Source organism: Carcharhinus amblyrhynchos, chromosome 6, assembly GCF_965287045.1.
Source record: "Carcharhinus amblyrhynchos chromosome 6, sCarAmb.v2.hapA, whole genome shotgun sequence".
Taxonomy (NCBI): Eukaryota; Metazoa; Chordata; class Chondrichthyes; order Carcharhiniformes; family Carcharhinidae; genus Carcharhinus; species Carcharhinus amblyrhynchos.
The window spans coordinates 5950100-5970422 of record NC_137329.1 but is presented as its reverse complement, the minus strand read 5'-3'; the positions used below and the strand labels follow the sequence as shown (position 1 = coordinate 5970422).

Below are 20323 nucleotides of genomic sequence, written 5' to 3'. Positions count from 1 at the left end.
ATGCATAGTGACACTATCAAGTGTAAAGCTAGTCATTAATGTGCTCAAACAGTGATTTTGATACTCTGATCTGTCGGAGGTGTTTTGTGTTATCAGTCACCTATTGCATGTAAGTTCTTTATCATGCATCGAACGTTTTATCACCTTGACATTTGGAGGGTTATTTATCAATATATCAGTTAAGTGGTTCCATTTTGTGACTAGGGATGAGGGTGGAAGAGAAAACCACACTGGCAGGAGAGATTTGAGAAGAGTTCATTTGCAGCCACATTGGCGAGTTTAAGGAACTGTACCAGGTTAAAGTGATTATACCTATTAATTTCATCTCATCTAATTTAATCCATCAGTCACTCAGGACTGAATTATGTAGCTGCATCTGTCTATCTATTATAATCTTGATCTCTATTCTTCAGAAAATATCACTGAGCTATTTACTTCTACCTGCAAATGTTAATTCCATTGGCATTCCACTTACATTTATACGTAATTATTTTTTTCAAAATTACCTTTTCCCCAGGAATTTATTTGTGTGTTTTGTTTTAGCTTTTGGGGCTATATAAAGTTTCTAACTGAATGTCCAGTTATTTCTTTTTGAGCCTCCAGCGATCCCCTAATGGCAGCAAAACCTCTTGAGGTGAAGAAACTGAATGTGCAATGTGGGTTGTGCAGTTACTGCAAACATCAGAACTTAAAGACACCTGAATTGAGGTCACTGTCTTCAGGTGCTTGAAAATATGTTGTATCCTGTAATTTCTAACTTGAGACTCAACATCCAGGTTCTTATGTTCCACATTTGCAACTCAAGCCTCGAACGGCCATCAGCTGGACTAACAGTGCGCTGATGTACATCCGTAAGCTCTGCCCATCTTCCCTCACGGTGGAAACCGATTGCCAGCCCTGATCACAAAATTTTTTGCATACTTGACTGCTCATCAACCTTCAACAGCAAGAACAGCTTGCTTTTTAATGCACCACCAACAGCACAATATGTCCCAAGGCATTCCACTTTGGGAGTGCTAGGTGTTGAGCAGTAAGTAGGAAAGAACTTATAGGAGATGATTGGAGATGTCAGCTTAGAGGAGATTTATGAAGATGGGTGAATAGGTAACAAGTTGAAGAGGTTTATGATGGGCTTTCAAGAAAAGAGAAGCAGGTGAAAATCTTGCTGACTGAAGCAACAAATGAGAGTTCACCGTGCATATTTTGATATTGTAAATTTTATAGGAGAAAAAATAGTCCAAACTTATTGATGTGGGTGATTTGGTTTGCAAATGTTACTTCCTAACTTTGAGTGGTCAGCTGTAAAATGTTCAGAAAATAGCAGCTTATTTTGGACTACAAAGAAACAATGCTTTCTGAATCAGAAGGTCCAATTTTGAAATCATAGTACACTGCATCCCAACCAGAGTACTGAGGATATCTTGTACCAACATCGACCTTGTTAACATTGAACATTTAATTCCTTCTTGATTAAGTACGTTACTATCCGGTCAGAGATATTTACGTTTAAAGAGAAATCCGAATGCCTCATTTAACCAATAGAACTACACCACAAAATTTCATCTTCTTTTGAACAGAACCAACTTCAGTGTATATAAAACAACTAAACCAAACACCCACTATTAACAATATGGTTTCTAACTTTGCATGTTATGCCCTCAGGTTTACTTGTCACTTTTTTTTAAGGCGCACCAAATTATTTGCTTCTGTAGGAAAAAAAATCACGATCCTCCAGAAACTTAAATTCTGCTCAGCTTCAGCAATTGTCAGACTTTCATTTGCTACCTCTGCTGAGGATGCCTCAGTCCCTTGTTCTGGTTACTTTTTCAATACTTGCAAGCTATCCTGCAAGCGATGTTTGTTGCTTTTTTACCACAGGACTTTGTAGGGATCACTGTAGATTGTTCCACCAGTTTCAATTGAGGCAATCTTACAACTTTTGTTCCCTCACAAAATTCAAACTGCAATTTGGCCTCAGATTCTACATGGTGAATGATGAGGTTGGTTTATTACTCTGCTTACAGTGCAGGTCTATTTACCTGTCCTTTACTTTGGCTATCTTCTTTCAGTAAGCTGCAAACCACATGAGTTCAAACTGCAATGAACTCTCTCAACAAATGCCAACGTGAGTTGAAACCGAAAAGCATTCCTGAACTTCCACCTCCACTAATCTCCATAATCACTTAGCCTGCTCTGCAATATATTCAAACCAACTTTTAGGTTAATTATTCTTCTTTGATCTGATGAGATCTATTTCTTCTTTGATCTGATGAAGTGAATAGATACTATAACCTTGCAGAGTTCACTGAATTTTTAAAACTAATATCTCTATACATCCCAAAACCAAAAACATCTATCTGAACTGCATTATTACAAGCAATGCAGACATCACTGCCGGAATTTTACTGGCACGCCCACTCCGGATTCGGGGCAGGATCTTACAAGCCTTGGGCAGGTGAGGCGGTAAAATTCCGGCACACATCTCCAGCTCCTGAGTGAAGTGTGTAATTCTGTAATTCATGTATTCTGATATTTTTAACCTACACTAAAAGTTATCTTATTAAAACTAGAGGTTACATTGTGAAATTCATGGGAAGAGATTTTCTGGGCCTGTTAACTGTAAGCGCAAATATCATTATAGCCAGAAACTTTCGCGAGAGGACCATAATGGGATTTGTACCAAGGAGATCTCAGAATGAGATCTTTCCCGCAAGTGACATGATCAGTTTCGTGACCAGCGAGAGCCTGACTACCCATCAAGTTAAATAGATTTAGATGTGCTGAAATGGCATAATGCCTTACCTTCTGGGTTCTCAGTATGCACCCTCCTACCAGCATGACATCACTGGCAGGAATCATTAAAGGTCTTCAGCAGTCGAGATGACCACATCGGGTTGGCACTGACAATGGAAGGGGCCTGGGGATGGGGCCAGGAGCCAGGGTGATGATGGAGAGGAGAGAATGCTGTTGAACATTGAGGAGGGGAGGGGAGGAGATTGCCATCGATCGTTGATTGAGAATGGGAATGGGGAGGTGCTCTCTGTTAACGTTGAGATTGAGGCACCCTTTAAAAAAGGCTCCCCGATCACTGTGGAGCCAGTTTTACTGGTGTCTTTGGGCCTTGCTCCTCGGTCTGATGGCGCAAAATGTGCCCCTCTGTGTTTTGTGATCAAAGTATCAGGAGATCTGGAGAGAAAACCCAGCAGTTCTCTGGGAAGAAACACCCCTGTTTCAGTCAGAATCTGATGCTTCCAGCATGAACCAGATACGTGCAACAATTAATGCAACCTATAGCACATTTTAAGTATTCCCAAAGAGATTAGTGCTGTTATTAAGAAGAAAAAAAATTGCTACCCATTTATTGCTACCCCTTGTAACTGTCTGTATGTTTACTGGCTGGATAAATTATTGAAAGGGCTGTTTCCCCATTCTCTAGGATTTTTGGTTCAGGTCCGTGCCTTCCACACCTCCCCCAACCACCACCTTGGAACATGCTCCTCCTATTGTCAGCCAGGAACATGTTCGTATGGATCTGTGCCGAGGATTCTGCGTGCTCCGCGGCAGGAACAGCCCATGGCAACTCACACTCATCGCAGGAGGTTGACCAGGAGTTGATTTACCGAGATTAAAGGGAGAGGGAGCGCGCTGATTTTACCCTTGTGTTGCTCACTCATCTGAGCCTCTCTGGACCCACCTGCTCATTGACCTCTGTCTCAGTGACAGCCGCTCCAATTTACTTTTGATCAATGGGATAGCTACTTCCTTGGTGGCAGGTGACTGCTCATGTGACGTTGATGTAAAACCATATGTTGTCTCAATCTATGTCCTGCTGCTACCTGCACCACGATGCTTGTGGCTTGTGTTAATTTATGTTGTGTCTCTTTGATCTCCAGATGGTTCGTTAGTAGGCAGAAGAAATTAATGTATTAATAATATGGAATTACAGCACTCAATCAAGCTGTGTGGAGATGGGGGATTAATGCAGTCCCATATTTTATATTTTTTACTGTAATTCTGAATGTAAATCAATTTAAATTTATTTGAAAAAGCAGCTGCAACCAATCTTGAAGAGAATAAACTTTCACACCAAATAACTTAGAGAGCATCAATTTATTCGAGGGAAATGAAAAATTTTTTTAAAACCATGTTTTGAGGAAATTATTTGTCAGTGTTACCAGCCTTAGGTCAAACACTAAAGAAGCACGTCTGTAGCAATGACTCTCAAACAAATAGTTCATTCCAAAAGCCTTCGCCTCACACTCACTTATACGTCAGGTGTAAAATTTAAAGCCTTCAGTCTTGCCCTCCGACTGACCTGATGAGGTTGAACTCTGCATCGTTGTACTTCATAGCATAGAAGGAGGCTATTCAGCCCATTGGCTTGATCATAGAGCTAACCAGTTAAACCCACTCCTCAGTGTTTTTTATAGAGTCCCTACAGTACAAAAGGAGGCCATTCAGCCCTTCGAGTCTGCACTGACACAATTCCACCCAAGCCTTATTCCAGTAACCCTACGTATTTACCCTGTTAATCCCCCTGACACTAGGATCAACTTAGCATGGCCAATCCACCTAACATGCACATCTTTGGACTGTGGGAGGAAACCGCGGCACTCGGAGGAAATCCACGCAGACGCAGGGAGAATGTGCAAATCGCACACACACACTGATCTGAGGCTAGAATTGAACTCGGGTCCCTGGCACTGTGAGGCAGCAGTGTTAACCACTATGCCATTGTGCTGCTAATTGCCTTGTTGTTCTTTTCCCCCCTTCAATCATTTATCTAATTTACTGCTCGAGGTTATGACTGAATCTGCTTCCACTGTGCTTTTGGACAGTGCACAGCAGATCATCACAACTTTCTCAGTAAAGAAATAGGAGAGCTGAATGTTCCATAGCCCTTTTGGCCAAGAGCGTGCTAAGAATTACACAAACAACCAATTTGAGTTCATCAGTTGGCCTTGCAATGTGCTCATTTACACTTGTTATAAATATTCATACACAAGAACTGACCACAATCCCACCCAGCCCCTATCCTTGTAGCCCTATGTATTTACCCTGCCAGTCCTCCTGACACTAAGTGGCAATTTAGCATGGCCAATCAATCTAACCTGCACGTCTTTGGACTGTGGGAAGAAACCCGGTGCACCCGGAGGAAAACCACGCAAACACAGTCACCTATGCCAGGAATCGAACCGGGTCCCTGGCGCTGTGAGACAGCAGTACCCATTACTGTGCCATCGTGCCGCCCCTGAGAAGTAAAATGGCATCAGTTTGGGGTGACTTTTTTTGTTGAGTGAGGGCAAAAATTGTTTTGTAAATTTATCCATAGCAATAACTTTGAAGGGTTGCTTTAATTTGATTGCTATAAATATCTTCTCTTTCAGGCCAGACGCATATTTTAACTTATATTGAAGATGCGGTGAGTCAGTTACTGGAATTTAAGGAGGAGTTCACTAAGGTTGGGATTGCTAGATTCCTCGCTGAGTAGTAAGTACAAAAATACCTTTAAATAATGATGTTTATTGGAACTGTATATATTGATGAGTTAATATGTGAAGAATACATTTTTAACAGCAAATGATGATTAAGTTCATTAAAGAACAAACATATTTTCTTTGGTTTATTTAACAAACCTGAAGCTAAACTGAATCTCATGCCTGATTTATGATAACAGTTTCAAAATAACCTATAGATATACTTAATTCCCACAGAAAGATTCCAGGTGATTGTTCCTGGATTTTGGGAGAGAGGTAGAAGCAGGCTGACTGGGGGTTGGGGAAGTATGAGATTGGACCTGTGGAAGGAAACTCTCCAGAGGAGGTGAGATAATTGACAGTCCTGGAAACTGTAGCCAGGTCCTGGTCCGGGGGGCGGGGGGGGGGGAGGAGGAGGAAGGAGGGAGTGTCAGAGAGTTGGCACTCAGCCTCTGCAGGGTAGAGGTCTGTACACCGGACAATAACGGCACCGCTCTTGTCGGCGGGTTTGATGACAAAGTCAGGGTTGGACCTGAGAGAGCAAACTGCAGCAAGTTCTGACGGAGACAAGTTTGAGTGGTTGAGAGGAGCAGAGAAACTGAGACGGCTGATGTCACACCAACAATTCTCGATGAAAGGATCAAAAGCAAGTAGGAGGCCAGAAAGAGGGGCCCGGGTGGAAGGGGGAATGCTGGAGGTGGGTGAAAAGGTCTGGTTAAAGTGGGGGGGAAGGGAGGACTCATGCCCAAAGAAGTGAGCCAAAATCCACAAGCAGGACTGCCCCAGTAGGCTCATCATGTCAGCCTGTTCCTGCTCCACTGAACTCATTTCCCCCTGCCTTGAATCCATTCTCTCTCCTTTTGTCCAGTCCCTCCCCACCTAGACTCGAAACGTTGGCTCTGTTCTCCCCACAGATGCGGTCAGACCTGCTGAGATTTTCCAGTGTTTTCTATTTTTGTATCTCCTTTGTTTGAATGTACATGTGCAAACCACCTTTTCTTTTTGTGAAAACCCACATCCGCTGATGTAGTTAGGAAATTAAACATCCAAATCTTGCTGCCTGTTTACTAACTTGCATCAAGTCCTGTTCACCTATCACCTATCACTTGTTAACCTAACATTGGCTTCCACTTCAGAAACTCCACCATTTTAAAATTCTTATTCCTGTTTGGAATTCCTCCAGGGCCTCAGCGCTCCCAACTCTGTAATCCCTCCAGCCCTACAACCCTCCAAGATATCTGCACATATCTAATATTGGCCTCATGAACATGCTCATTTTCAATCATTCTGCCATTGACGGTTATTTTTACAGCTTCCAAGGCCCCGAATTCAGGAATTCAAAGTTTGTCTTCTTCTCTACCCTTCTTTCCTCCCTCAAGACACCCCTCAAAACCCAACTCTTTGACCAAGCTTTTGGTCATGAACTTAATATTTTTTGTATGGAACGGGGTCAAACTACTTTGAGGGTGCTATATAAATATGAGTTGTTGTTGGACTAAAGGTTTTGCCCCAGTGGGAGCGATTATCTGACCACCAGCCCCAGCAGGAATTCCCAATGGCCCATTGAGTTGGGTGTGAGGCCCAATCAGGATTCTCGCCAGATGTCAAACCTGTTGCGAGTCTCCCAGCCCACTGCATGTGGCCAGATCAGGTTCTGATCCAAAGTGGGTAAGAACCTGATTAGAATTTATTTAAACACATTTGAATGCAATTAGATTGTTGGAAGCCTGTTTCAATGGCCTCTACGTGCCCCCCACCAGTGGGAAGTCAGGCAGACACCGGTTAGTCCTGGTCCTGATAATTAGGGGTCAGGGGCCGTGGACTCCGGTAGTGAGGACGTAAATACTGTCCTCAATGGTGCCCATGAGCTCCTCTGCCAGGCTGCAGAGGGTGGAGGAGGAGGGGGGCCTCCTTCACTGTACCTGGATGTTGGGGGACTCAGGCAGGGGAGAAGGGGTTAATTTGGGGTTCTTCGGGATGCAGCTCTTGTGATTTGACTTCTAGTTGTTGCCCTAAAAATGTGGAAAACATTCTCATGAGGATGCTTTCAGGCACCTTTCTGGTTAAATGTTTTATTATTGTCTGTGTTCTGTAACCTCTTTGAAATGGCCTGGCCCCATTAACATCCATGCCCCCTGAACACCTGGAAGGCTTCAAAATCACAGCAGCACTCCATTCTGGAGTGGGGATTGCCTTTGGTTAACGTTAGAAGCCGCAGGCATTACCGGACCTCTTTGAAGCGCTGCATTGATAGCAGCATTCAACTTAACTAGTGAGATCCGTAGTTAAGCCCCAGCTGCTCTGAAATTCTTTGGGCAGCACGGTGGCACAATGGTTAACACTACTGCCTCACAGTGCCAAAGGCCTGGGTTCAATTCTGGCCTCGGATGACCATCTGTGTGGAGTTTGCACATTCTCTCCATGTCCGCGTAGGTTTCCTCTGGGTGCTCCAGTTTCTTCTCACGGTCAAAATATGTGTGGGTTAGGTTGATTAGCCTGTTAAATTGCCCCTTAATGTCAGGGGGATTAAGAAGGTAATATAAGTACCTTGAGTGACAGCTTCAGAGCTTGTCAAAGAGGGGAGAAGCTGAGGTTTGTTTACACAAGGGATTGATGGTCCATTAGCTGCTCAAAATGTTTTTTGAGTGACAGCTGGGGCAGATCAAACAGTTCATTGTTGATATAATCAGTTCACACTTCATTAAACCTGAAGAGCTTCTTCTTTTCACCACATCTGTTCTGTCTGGTCCCATTTTTTTAACACTGCAGCTTTACTTTCAAGTTTCTGACCCTTCCTTTTCTTTTCTTTCTGACTGTATTTTTAAAAACTCTGCCAAGCGTCAAGATTGGATAGAACTAGGAGCAGGAATAGACCCCTTGAGCCTGCTCCATTATTCAATAAGATTATGGCTGATCTTTCCGTGGACTCAACTCCACTTACCTGCTGCACACCATAACCCTTAATTCCTTTACTGTTCAAAATTTTTTCTATCCTTGCCTTAAAAACATTCAATGAGGTAGCCTCAAGTGCTTCACAGATTCACAACCCTTTGTGTGAAGATGTTCCTCCTCAACTCAGTCCTAAATCTGCTCCCCTTTATTTTGAGGCCATGCCATTAGTTCTAGCTTCACCCACCAGTGCTCACAACCTCCCTTCTTCTATCTTATCTATTCCCTTCATAATCTTATTTGTCTTCCCTCATTCTTCTGAATTCCAATGAATATAGTCCCAGCCTACTCAGTCTCTCTCTTCATAAGCCAACCCTCTCAACTCCGGAATCAACCTAGTGAATCTCCTCTGCACCCCCTCCAGTGCCAGTATATCCTTTCTCAAGTAAGGAGACCAAAACTGTACACAGTACTCCAGGTGTGGCCTCACCAGCACCTTATACAGCTGCAACATAACCTCGCTGTTTTTAAACTCCATCCCTCTAGCAATGAAGGACAAAATTCCATTTGCCTTCTTAATTACCTGCTGCATCCGCAAACCAACTTTTTGTGTTTCGTGCACAAGGATAGGCTGGGGATTTTATCTTTGAGATAGAGGTGGCTCAGGGAACATTTAATTGAAGCGCATAAAATAATGAGGGTGTCTTGACAGAGTGGAAATGAAGTACCTATTTGTAAAAGCAGAAGGGTCATAGATAAAACATGCCAGGCTAAAGAATTGAAGGGGAGTTGAGGGGAAATTTTTTTAACCAGAGATTGGGGTAAGTGGGGTGGGATGATGGGGGAATGGACCAGAGCAGTGGGTTAGTGGCAGAAAGCTTCTGACAAATGCAGCGCATGGTTATCCATTAGAAGTGTCATGATCTATGGGCTAATGCCAACGGCTGAAAAATGAATCTCTTTCAGTTGGCAGACATCCGGTGGGCCAAATGGCCACCTCCTCTGCTATTATTTTCTGTAAATTCACAGGCAATCTCCTCTCTTCATCCAATGAGACCCTCAGAAGGACCATTCATATTAGTTAAATAACACGTCAAAGTAATTTTGCCATTGACTTAGGGATGAGGATGCAAAATCTTGTCCATTTGAGCATTGGCTCATTTGATATTTGATTGACTCTCAGAAGTTTCACAAGTTTGACTTTTGTTGTGGTTCCCTTGCCTTTGAAATTAGTCTTAAAGTTATGACAATACCACACTTAACAAACATAATGGATACTACATGTGAGAACTGTGAATGAAAGCAGCAAACTCTTTCAACATAATTTTGCTTTCTCTTCATCAATGCTCGCCTTCTTGAGAACTGTTAATAATACGTCAATGTAATTCAGTGACTTCCTGGGACATCAGAGGACTTGGTGAGGTGCCATACAAGAATACAAGTCTTTTTATGATGGTTTGCTCATCATGTTCACCATCCACGAGTGAGGTGGTGGACAGCAGGTCACTAGGAGGGGTTGGTATTGGGGTAACTCTCCCTCCCTGTGTGGGGAGTGTTTACCTTTCTTTGATTAGGTGAAATTGGAAACTCGTGAGGCATTGAATGTGCTAATCTATATCTCTCTGCTTTATTATATATAAGCTGAAGACCCTAATGTCCTGATGTTCTTGTCGTGGGTACAATTTCAGAACTACCTTCATTCTGTTATCATGGGTACGTGTGAAAGATAGAACCATTAAGATGCAGTTGTCATGGGGAAAGCTACAGATTTGATTCAGTGATGTCACATATTTTGAATAGACATTGCCAGGAACATCTAATTAATCTCGTAATGAACTAAATTTCTGGGGAGCATTTCATTTCCAGGCTCCAATGGGTTTTTTCCTCGGTTCTTGCTGCAGTAGAGGCTGTCAGAGATAAATCCACAGTTATAACTCAAAAAGATTACTCTCATAAAAGATCTAAGATGAAATGCTTCCTGCATTAATGTGAGACTGGGTTATTCTTCCTTCGACTATTCAGAAAAAAGGAAAAGCAGGAAGTGTGCTTGAATATCACCTGATCACCTATTTGGGAGCCTCACATGCCTGGTGCGTTTGCTTCGCATGGGAGGCATTCCTTTGAGGTTTAAAGACTTTGAATCCCACCTCAGTAGTGTCGCCAGCACTAGGAGGGAATGTCCCAGTTTTCCTGTTAGAATTCATTGGGGTGAATTGCAGCCAGTCTCTGTAATTCAGGTCAACAGTTTGACGTGTGATCGGTACCATATGTTTAGCAGCAGCATTTGCATCTCTGTTGTCCTAAAGGGCTCCTTTCAAGCCATTAATTTTCCAGCTATTTCTAATAAAACTGTTTTAGTTCAAATTAAAATCAGTCACACCAAAGTAATATTATTTTAATATTGATTTTCAATTTATAATACCAGTTTAGAATACTGAAAGAAGCAAGGGAGGAAATTGCTGGGGTCTTGAGAGAAATCTCTGTATCCTGACTGGCTACAGGAATGGTCCCAGAGGATTGGAGAAAAACCAATGCTGTTCCTTTGTTTAAGAATAATGCAGGTAATTACAGGCCAGTGAGCCTTATATCAGTGGTAGGAAAATTATTGGGAAGGATTCTTCAAGTCAGGATTTACTCCCACTGGAAATAAGTGGACATATTAGTGAGAGTCAACATGGTTTTCTGAAGGGGAGGTCGTGTCTCAATAACTTGATTGAGTTTTTCGAGGAAGTGATGAAGATGATTGATGAGGGTAGGGCAGTGGATGTTGTCTACATGGACTTCAGTAAGGCCTTTGACAAGGTCCCTCATGGCAGACTGGTGCAGAAGGTGAAGTTGCTTGGGATCAAAAATGAGCTGGCAAGGTGGATACAGAACTGGCTCGATCATAGAAGACAGAGGGTAGCAGTGGAAGGGTGCATTTTTGAATGGAGGGCTGTGACAAGTGGCATTCCTCAGGGATCAGTGCTGGGACCTTTGCTGTTCGTAATGTATATAAATGATTTGGAGCAAAATGTAACTGATTTGATTAGTAAGTTTGTGGACGACATAAAGGTTGGTATTTGTGAATAGCAATGAGGACCATCAGCGGATACAGCAGAACATAGATTGGTTGGAGACTTGGGTGGAGAGATAGCAGATGGAGTTTAATCTGAATAAATGTGAGGGAATGCATTTTGGAAGGTCTCATAGATAGGAAATATATAGTAAATGGCCGAATCCTTAAGAGTATTGATTGGCAGAGGGATCTGGGTGTACAGGTGCACAGGTCACCTAAAGTGGCAACACAGGTGGAGAAGGTAGTCAAGAAGGCATACGGGATGCTTGCCTTCATTGGCCAGGACATTGAGTTTAAAAATTGGCAAGTCATGTTAAGGAACCTTAGTTGGGCCACACTTGGAATATAGTGTTCAATTCTGGTCACCACAATACCAGAAGAATGTGGAGGCTTTGGAGAGGGTACAGAAAAGATTTACCAGGATGTTGCCTGGTATGGAGGGCATTAGCTATGACGAGTAGTTGGAGAAACTTGGTTTATTCTCATAGGAACAATGGAAGTTGAGGGGCGACCTAATAGAAGTCTACAAGATTATGAGGGGCATGTACAGAGCGGATAGTCAGAAGCTTTTTCTCAGGGTGGAAGAGTCAATTACTAGGGGACTTAGGTTTAAGGTGCAAGAGACAAGTTTAAAGGTGACGTAAGAGGCAGGTTTTTTACACAGAGGGTGGTGGGTACCTGAAACTCGCTGCTGGGGGAGGTAGTGGAAGCAGATACGATAGTGAGTTTTAAGGGGCATCTTGACAAACACATGAATAGGGTAGGAATAGAGGAGTATGGTCTCCGGAAGAGTAGGGGTTTTAGTTCAGATGGGCAGCATGATCGGTGCAGGCTTGGAGGTACAAAGGGCCAGTTCTTGTGCTGTAATTTTCTTTATCCTTTGTTCTTTTATTTTATATGATACTTACAAAATCCATACATGTAAATCAGGATGTGACCATTTATCTGAATCCTGTTCGTCCGCCTAAATATTTTCAGGCCTGCCCAGTGCATTATGCACATCATCACAAGGTAGAATTCAAGCTCAGAAGACTGAAAGATTTAGATATTATAAAATTCGTAGTCTCTCTCATCAAACCAGATCATATTGTAAGAATTTGTGGGGATTATAAACTAACAGTCAACAGAGGAATTCTGATAGATGGTACCCCATTCCTAGAACTGAGGACCTCGATACTAAACTAGAATCATAGAACCTCTACAGTGCAGAAGTAGGCCATTCAGCCCATCAAGTTTGCACCGACAACATTCCCACCCTATCCCCATAACTCCACATCATTATCCTGCTAAGCCCCCCAAAACTAAGGTTAATTTAGCATGGCCAATCAATCTAACCTGCACACCTTTGGAGGTTTAAAATATACCAGGTTAGACCTCAGATACACCTAGCTGCAACTGGAGTTGGATGAAGATTCACAGAGATTGGTTATTATCAACACTCACAAGGGTTTATATCAGTATGTACATTTACCTTTTGGAGCCTCATCAGCCTGTGCCTTTTTCCAATATGCAATGGAATGGGCAGCACAATGGAAAAGTGGTTAGCACTGCTGCCTCACAGTGCCAGGGACCCAGGTTCAATTCCAGCCTTGAGTGACTGAGTGGAGTTTGCACGTTCTCCCTGCATCTGCGTGGGTTTCCTGCGAATGCTCCGGTTTCCTCTTTTAGTCCAAAGACTAAGTGGGTTAGGTTGATTGGCCATGCAAAAGTGCTCCTTAGTGTCAGGCCGTTTAGCAGGGTAAATACGTGTGGTTACAGGAATAGGGCCTGTGTGGGATTGTTGTCAGTACAGCCATGATGAATCAAATGGCTTCCTTTTGCACCATATTTATGTATGGCCTATTACAAGACTTCTCTAATGAAGTGGTTTATCTCAACAACATTCGAATTACAGGAGCTTCACCTGAAGAACACAGGCCAAACTTGGAGAAAGTTTTGAGAAGTTTTAAAGAAACAAGTGTCAGGTTGAAATGGGAGAAATGTACTTTCCAGGCAGATGGAATTACACATTTGGGATTTAGAGTAGACACAAAGGGTTTACATCATTTGGAAGATAAAGTTAAAGCCACAAAGGAGGTTCTACAACCAAAAAAAATTAAAGTGATTCTTCAGAATGGTGAATTATTATGTTAGATTTTTACAAATGTGTCTACTGCCTTAGGCCCACTCCATCAGCTGTTAAAGAAATGTCAACATTGAAGGTGAGGAGAAGACCAGAAAGAGACATTCACAAAAATTAAGCAGGCTCTGCAGATGTCAGGTCAGCATTGTTGGTGAACTTCTACCAAACCACACCAAACATAGTAACCTGTACTGAGTGGGAGCAACTTGGTCCCACAGAACGCCTGATGGAGTAGAAAGGTCAATTGCCTTTCAGTCAAGAATGTTGTCCGATGCGGAAAAGATGTATTCCCAGATGGATAAAGAAAATTTGGCAGTCATTTATCCAGTCAAAAAGTTTCATCAAGACACTTATGGATGGCATTTCACAATCATTTCAGACCTCAGGCTGTTATTAGGTTTATTAAAAGAAGATAAGCCAGTGCCACCAATTGCCTCTGTACTGGTGCAGAGATGGGCTGTCTTGTTAGCAGTTTACAGATATACGTTCCAGCATCGACCAGGGGTGTAAATCTCAAATGTGGATGCACTCAGCCGTTTGCCCTTGGCACAGACAGTAGCATCACCACCGGCCCCACAAGAGTTAGTGCTGGCACTGCACCCGATAGAGACTTTGCCAGTCTCAGCTCAACACATAAAGCTGTGGATAGAAAGAGATACAGTGTTATTGAAAGTTAAGAAGATGGTGATGCAAGAGTAGCGAGATGATAAGTCAGAGCTTAAACCCGACCAACACAGAAAGGTGGCAATAACCTGTGAAGACCGGGTGTTGTTATGGTGGACTAGGGTTATCATTCCACCACAAGGGAGATGACTTTTATTACAAGAATTGTCCGACTGAGATCCGGAACAAAGCAGGATGAAAGCACTAGCCAGTAGTTATGTTTGGTGGCTGGGCATCGATAAAGAAATAGGAAGGATGGTTAGTCAATGCCCCAGTTGTGAAGTCCAACAGGCTTTGCCACCGCCAGTGAATATGTATCCTTGGGAGTGGGTAGGCAGACCCTGGGCAAGAATACATATCGACTTTGCAGGGCCGTTTCTGGGTTGTATGTTTCTTATATTCGTGGATGCACACTCCCAAGTGTTTGGATGAGCGGTTAATCAAGTTCTTAACCACCACTGCCACCATTGACAAATTGAGGAATATCCCGCAGGTTTTAGTGTCAGACATCCTTCACAGCGAAGAAATTTCAAAAATGTGTCAAATCAAATGGTATTCACTGCGTTAGGTCAGCAGCCCACCAGCTAGCCTGAAATGGGTTAGCGGAACGTGCTGTACAAATGTTCAAGGCATCGATGAAGAAACAAGTCAATAGGTCTCTAATCTCAATGTATAGCCAGTTTTTAGTTGTCTTACAACACCACTTCAAATGCAGTCATGGGGGTCATGCCAGCCAAGCTACGAATGGGGTGCAGCTTAGAATCTTGGAATCCCTACAGTGCAGAAGAAGGCCATTTAACCCATCGAGTCTGCACCAATCTCCCATAACCCCACATATTTAGCCTGTTAATCCTGACACCAGGGTCAATTTACCATATCTTTGGACTTAAGAACACAATGTTGGATATGATATTCCCAGATTTAAGAACATAAGAACATAAGAAATAGGAGCAGGAGTAGGCCAACTAGCCCTTCGAGCCTGCCCCGCCATTCAATAAGATCATGGCTGATCTGTCGTGGCTCAGTTCCACTTTCCCGCCCTCTCCCCATAACCCTTAATCCCCTCTCTCATCAAAAACCCATCAACCCGCGTCTTAAAAATATTTAGCGAGGCAGCCTCCACCACTTCAACGGGCAGAGAATTCCAGAGATTCACCACCCTTTGAGTGAAGAAGTTCCTCCTCAACTCTGTTCTAAACCGCCCCCCCTTTATCTTGAGGCTATGCCCCCTAGTCCTACTATCCTTTCTGAGCGGGAAGAGTCTCTCCACCTCTATCCTATCCATCCCATTCATCATCTTATACGTCTCAATGAGATCTCCCCTCATTCTTCTAAACTCTAACGAGAACAAGCCTAATCTATTCAGCCTCTCCTCATAGCTCAACCCCCTCAACTCCAGCATCAGCCTAGTAAACCTCCTCTGCACTCCCTCCAAGGCCAAAATATCCTTGCGTAAGTGCGGCGCCCAAAACTGCACACAGTACTCCAGCTGCGGCCTCACCAATGCCCTATACAGCTGCAGCAAGACCTCCCTACTTTTATATTCAATCCCCCTCGCTATGAAGGCCAGCATCCCATTCGCCTTCCTGACCACCTGCTGCACCTGCAAGCTGGGTTTTTGCGACTCATGCACAAGGACCCCGAGGTCCCTCTGCACCGTCACCTGCTGCAGTTTTTCTCCACGTAAGTAATAATCCTTCCTACCATTATTCTTACCAAAGTGGACCACCTCGCACTTGCCAACATTAAATTCCATTTGCCATTTCCTGGCCCATTCGCCCAGCCTATCTAGATCCTTCATTAGACTCTCCCCACCCTCCGCACAATTTGCCTTTCCACCAATTTTGGTGTCATCCGCAAATTTCGACACCCTACACTCGGTTCCCTCCTCCAGATCATCTATATAAATGGTAAATAGCTGAGGCCCCAGCACCGACCCCTGGGGCACTCCACTAGTCACCATCCGCCAATCCGAATAGCACCCATTGACCCCCACTCTCTGCCTCCTATTTGACAGTCAGTCCTCTATCCACGCTAACACCCTACCCCCAACTCCATGCCCCCTGACCTTCTGTAATAACCTCTTGTGAGGTACCTTGTCAAATGCCTTCTGAAAATCCAGAAAGACCACATCCACCGGCTCTCCTCTATCCACCGCCCTAGACACATCCTCATAGAACTCCAGTAAATTTGTCAGACACGGATTCTAACATTTTACCTACAACAGATGTTAAACTAACAGGCCTATAATTCCCCGCCTTTTGCCTGGCACCCTTCTTAAACAACGGCATAACATTAGCCGTTTTCCAATCTTCCGGCACTTCCCCGGAATCCAGCGACGTCTGGAAAATAACCACCAAGGCATCCACTATCACCTCCGCCATTTCTTTCAGGACCCTCAGATGCATTCCATCCAGTCCTGGGGACTTGTCCACAATCAGCCCCTCCAGTCTGTCGAGCACCACCTCTCTAGTAACAGTAATGTCATCGAGACCCTCCAGTCCTACCACCTTTCCATCTCTAACATCCGGCAAATTATTCACGTCCTCCTCCGTGAAGATTTGTCTGGGAGGATAGAGGCTCACTAAGCCTAGCAGAAAGAAAATCACAACTCAGAGAAAAATGACAGAGTTTTCCAAGTTGAGGATTTAGTCATGGTCAGAAACTTTGTAGCACAACCAGCGTGGGAGGCTGGTAAGATAGAGGAAAGACCAAGATTGATTTCCTATGTTGTGGAGATACAAGTTTGTAATATCAAAAGCGTCTAGACCCTCTGAGGAGGAGAGCAGTGCCTGAGACAAGGCATCAAGCTTGCTATGGCTCCTGCTCTGCCCAAGACCAGAAGAAACTACGAAAGGTTTTGAATGTAACTCAATCCATCACGCAAACCAGCCTCCCATTCATTGACTCTGCCTACACTTCCAGCTGCCTCAGCAAAGCAGTCAGCATAATTAAGGACTGCACACACCCTGCACATTCTCTCTTCCACCTTCTGTTGGGAAAAATATACAAAAGTCTGAGGTTACGTACCAGCTGACTCAAGAACAGTTCTTCCCTGCTGCCACCAGACTTTTGAATGGGCATACCTCGCATTAAGTTGATCTTTCTCTTCACCCTAGCTATGACTGTAACACTACATTCTGCATACTCTCCTTTCCTTCTCTTTGACAGTATGCTTTGTATAGCGTGCAAGAAACAATACTTTTCACTGTACGAATACACGTGACAACAATAAATCAAATCAAATCAACAAATGACCCCTGCAGTAAATTCAAGTTCACCAGGATTGGTTACAGGGATCCCAGTTGTAAATGTGGATCTGGAGTAACCAGTGGTTTCTGTAACTGAGGAGAGAGCAGCTGCCAAGGAGGATCTCAACCTTGGATTGACGAGTTTCCTTTTTGCATCCATCTGACATGATTCTTCATTTCCAGAAGAGTCTAGCAAATAATTGAGATATTTTACCAGGATCTAGAAGTCCCCAGATTGACTAACCTATGATGAATTTACCTGGGTCATTCCAGATGTCTTTTGTAATTTGTTTGCCTATGTTGAGGAGGAACTTCTTCACTCAAAGGGTGGTGAATCTCTGGAATTCTCTGCTCGCTGAAGTGGTGGAGGCTGCCTCGCTAAATATACTTAAGTCATGGGTAGATAGGTTTTTGATAGACAGGGGAATTAAGGGTTATGAGGAGAAAGCGGAAAAGTGGAACTGATCCACTTCATATCAGCCATGATCTTATTGAATGGCGGGGCAGGCTCGAGGGGCTAGATGGCCTACTCCTGCTCCTATTTCTTATGTTCTTATAGACATTCCCCTACTGCCATGAATCACACTTTGCCTTTTTTTTGCACTAAGAGCCATAAGATTCCACTTGAGAGCTCGCCCAAAAAATGGGTGCAATTTCTTCTATTTTCAAGCTCTCTCAGCACTTAGAATTTTTTTCGTAAGGTCGCCCCCAATGTCACACCTTACCTTGGATTGGTCTGGCTTACATCCCTGTCGATGATCTCCTGTGGCCCAGCTTCTTTGCCAAGGCAACTCCCCATTCCTACAGGATTGAGTTGGGTATGGGAACATTCTCACCTCAAGCAGCCTGGAAGCAGATTAGCAGAAGGTGGTTTGATGGCTGAATCCCCCCAATCCTTTGCTTTCTGCTTTGTTGTTTCCGCTTGCTGTATCAGTTTCACCTTCTTTCTGATCAACAACTCTTTTGAGCCTCTCACAGATTTAGTCACACTCACAGTGAAATCTCAATCTCAAAGCTCCATAATTTCACACCTTTAAATGGTCTAACTCTGCTCTGATTGGTCAGTTATGTGACAGACGTGGACACGTTCAGCTCATCTGGAGTTCTCAGCGTGGAATTTCAGACTATCACGGTCATCAGTCTTTGGAATTCTTTACCCCAGGAAGCTGTGGAGACCGATTCTTTGAACATTTTCAAAACTGTGATTGATAGGTTTTTAATCAATAAGAGAATTGAGGATTATGGAGAGAAGTCAAGAATGTCCTAGTTCCCCCTATGCTGATACTATAATGAAGAAAGCCCACCAACGCCTCTACTTTCTCAGCTTAAGGAAATATGGCATGTCAGCTACAATTCTCACCAACTTTCGCAGATGCACCATAGAAAGCATTTTTCTGGTTCTATCGCAGCTTGGTATGGCTCTTGCTCTGCCCAAGACCTACGAAACTACGAAAGGTCATGAATGTAGCTCAATCCATCACGCAAACCAGCTTCCCATCCATTGACTCTGTCTACATTTCTGGCTGCCTTGGAAAAGCACTAGCATAATCAAGGACTCCACGCACCCTGGACATTTTCTCTTCCACCTTCTACCATAAGGAGAAAGATACAGAAGTCTGAGGTCATGTACCAACTGACTTAAGAACAGCTTCTTCCCTGCTGCTGTCAGACTTTTGAATGGACTTACCTTGCATTAAGTTGATCTTTTCCTACACCCAAGCTATAACTGTAACATTACATTCTGCACGCTCTCATTTCCTTCTCTATGAACAGTATGCTTTTCCGTATAGCACACAAGAAACAATATTTTTCGCTGTAAATACATGTGTCAATAATAAATCAAAGCAAATCAAAGTGGATTCAGTGAGTGTTAGATAGGCCATGATCTTATTAAGTGGTGGAGCAGCTTGAAGGAAAGGCTGTATGGCATACTCCTGTTCCTATTTCTTATAGCTTTATTGATTTATTATTCAGCTGGCAGGAGTGCTTAACAACTTCGACATAACCGGAACTTTGTGTTATCCCAGTTTGATGCATTGCATTGCTGTGTGTGTGTGTGTGTGTGTGTGTGTGTGCACTTGCGCGAGTGTGATGAGTTCCCACTATATTCCGGGGACAGATTTTCCCTGGGGGTTGAGTCTGGATATAAATAACGGTTGCATCTCTGTGTAAATTAATTGAACAAGACAGTAAGAACAACCCTTTAGCCTTGCCCATAAAAATACCTTTGAGGCCTGTTGTGAACAAATTGGTTAAAACAGTTGCATTAAATTCTTCTGTGCCCTACTCTAATTTCAATTCATTATCTGGGATGAGAGTCCAGTGGTTTACTGAGTGAATTGCATTTTAGAAACTATCCAATATATTGGAACTAAATTCTATTCATTCTTGCACATAGTTTCACCTAATCCTAAATTCATATCGTGTTTCTATTCCATAATTTTTATTTTGCCATATCATATGGCTTTTTTGTCAGGAGGAGGTGGTTTGGCTAGATAGTTGGCGGGTGATTCCAATGCCAACTGCACGGGTTCAAGTTCCATCCTGGCTGAAGCAGGTTTGGGACCTGCCTCCTTGCCCAGCCCCTGAGAGTGGAAGGCAATGGAAAGCCACCAGTGACAAAAACAAAAGCTGCCAAGAAAACGGCTCAGGATGAAGCACCAGGAGACAATGAGGCAAGGAGCTGCCTTCAGGCAGTGCGCACATACCATAGCCTTTTCATCAACAACTTCAGCACCTAAAACTCCAGGTGTCCTCAGTCAGGTTTTCACACAACAGCTGCAGTATGTAACAATAATATCACAAAGAACTATTTCAAAAACATCTCTTGAATGAGTAAAAAATATCACTATATTACTTTCTT

General features: G+C 43.4%; 1 protein-coding gene across 1 annotated transcript in view; it reads left to right on the top strand.

Annotated features, from left to right (window-relative positions):
• Positions 1 to 20323, top strand: part of cstpp1 (centriolar satellite-associated tubulin polyglutamylase complex regulator 1) — a 265683-nt gene that overhangs the window by 57530 nt on the left and 187830 nt on the right. Inside the window, exon 2 of the mRNA XM_080191528.1 lies at positions 5388 to 5490. Within this exon, the coding sequence (XP_080047654.1) occupies positions 5388 to 5490 (103 nt within the window). The remainder of the gene's footprint in view (positions 1 to 5387; positions 5491 to 20323) is intronic.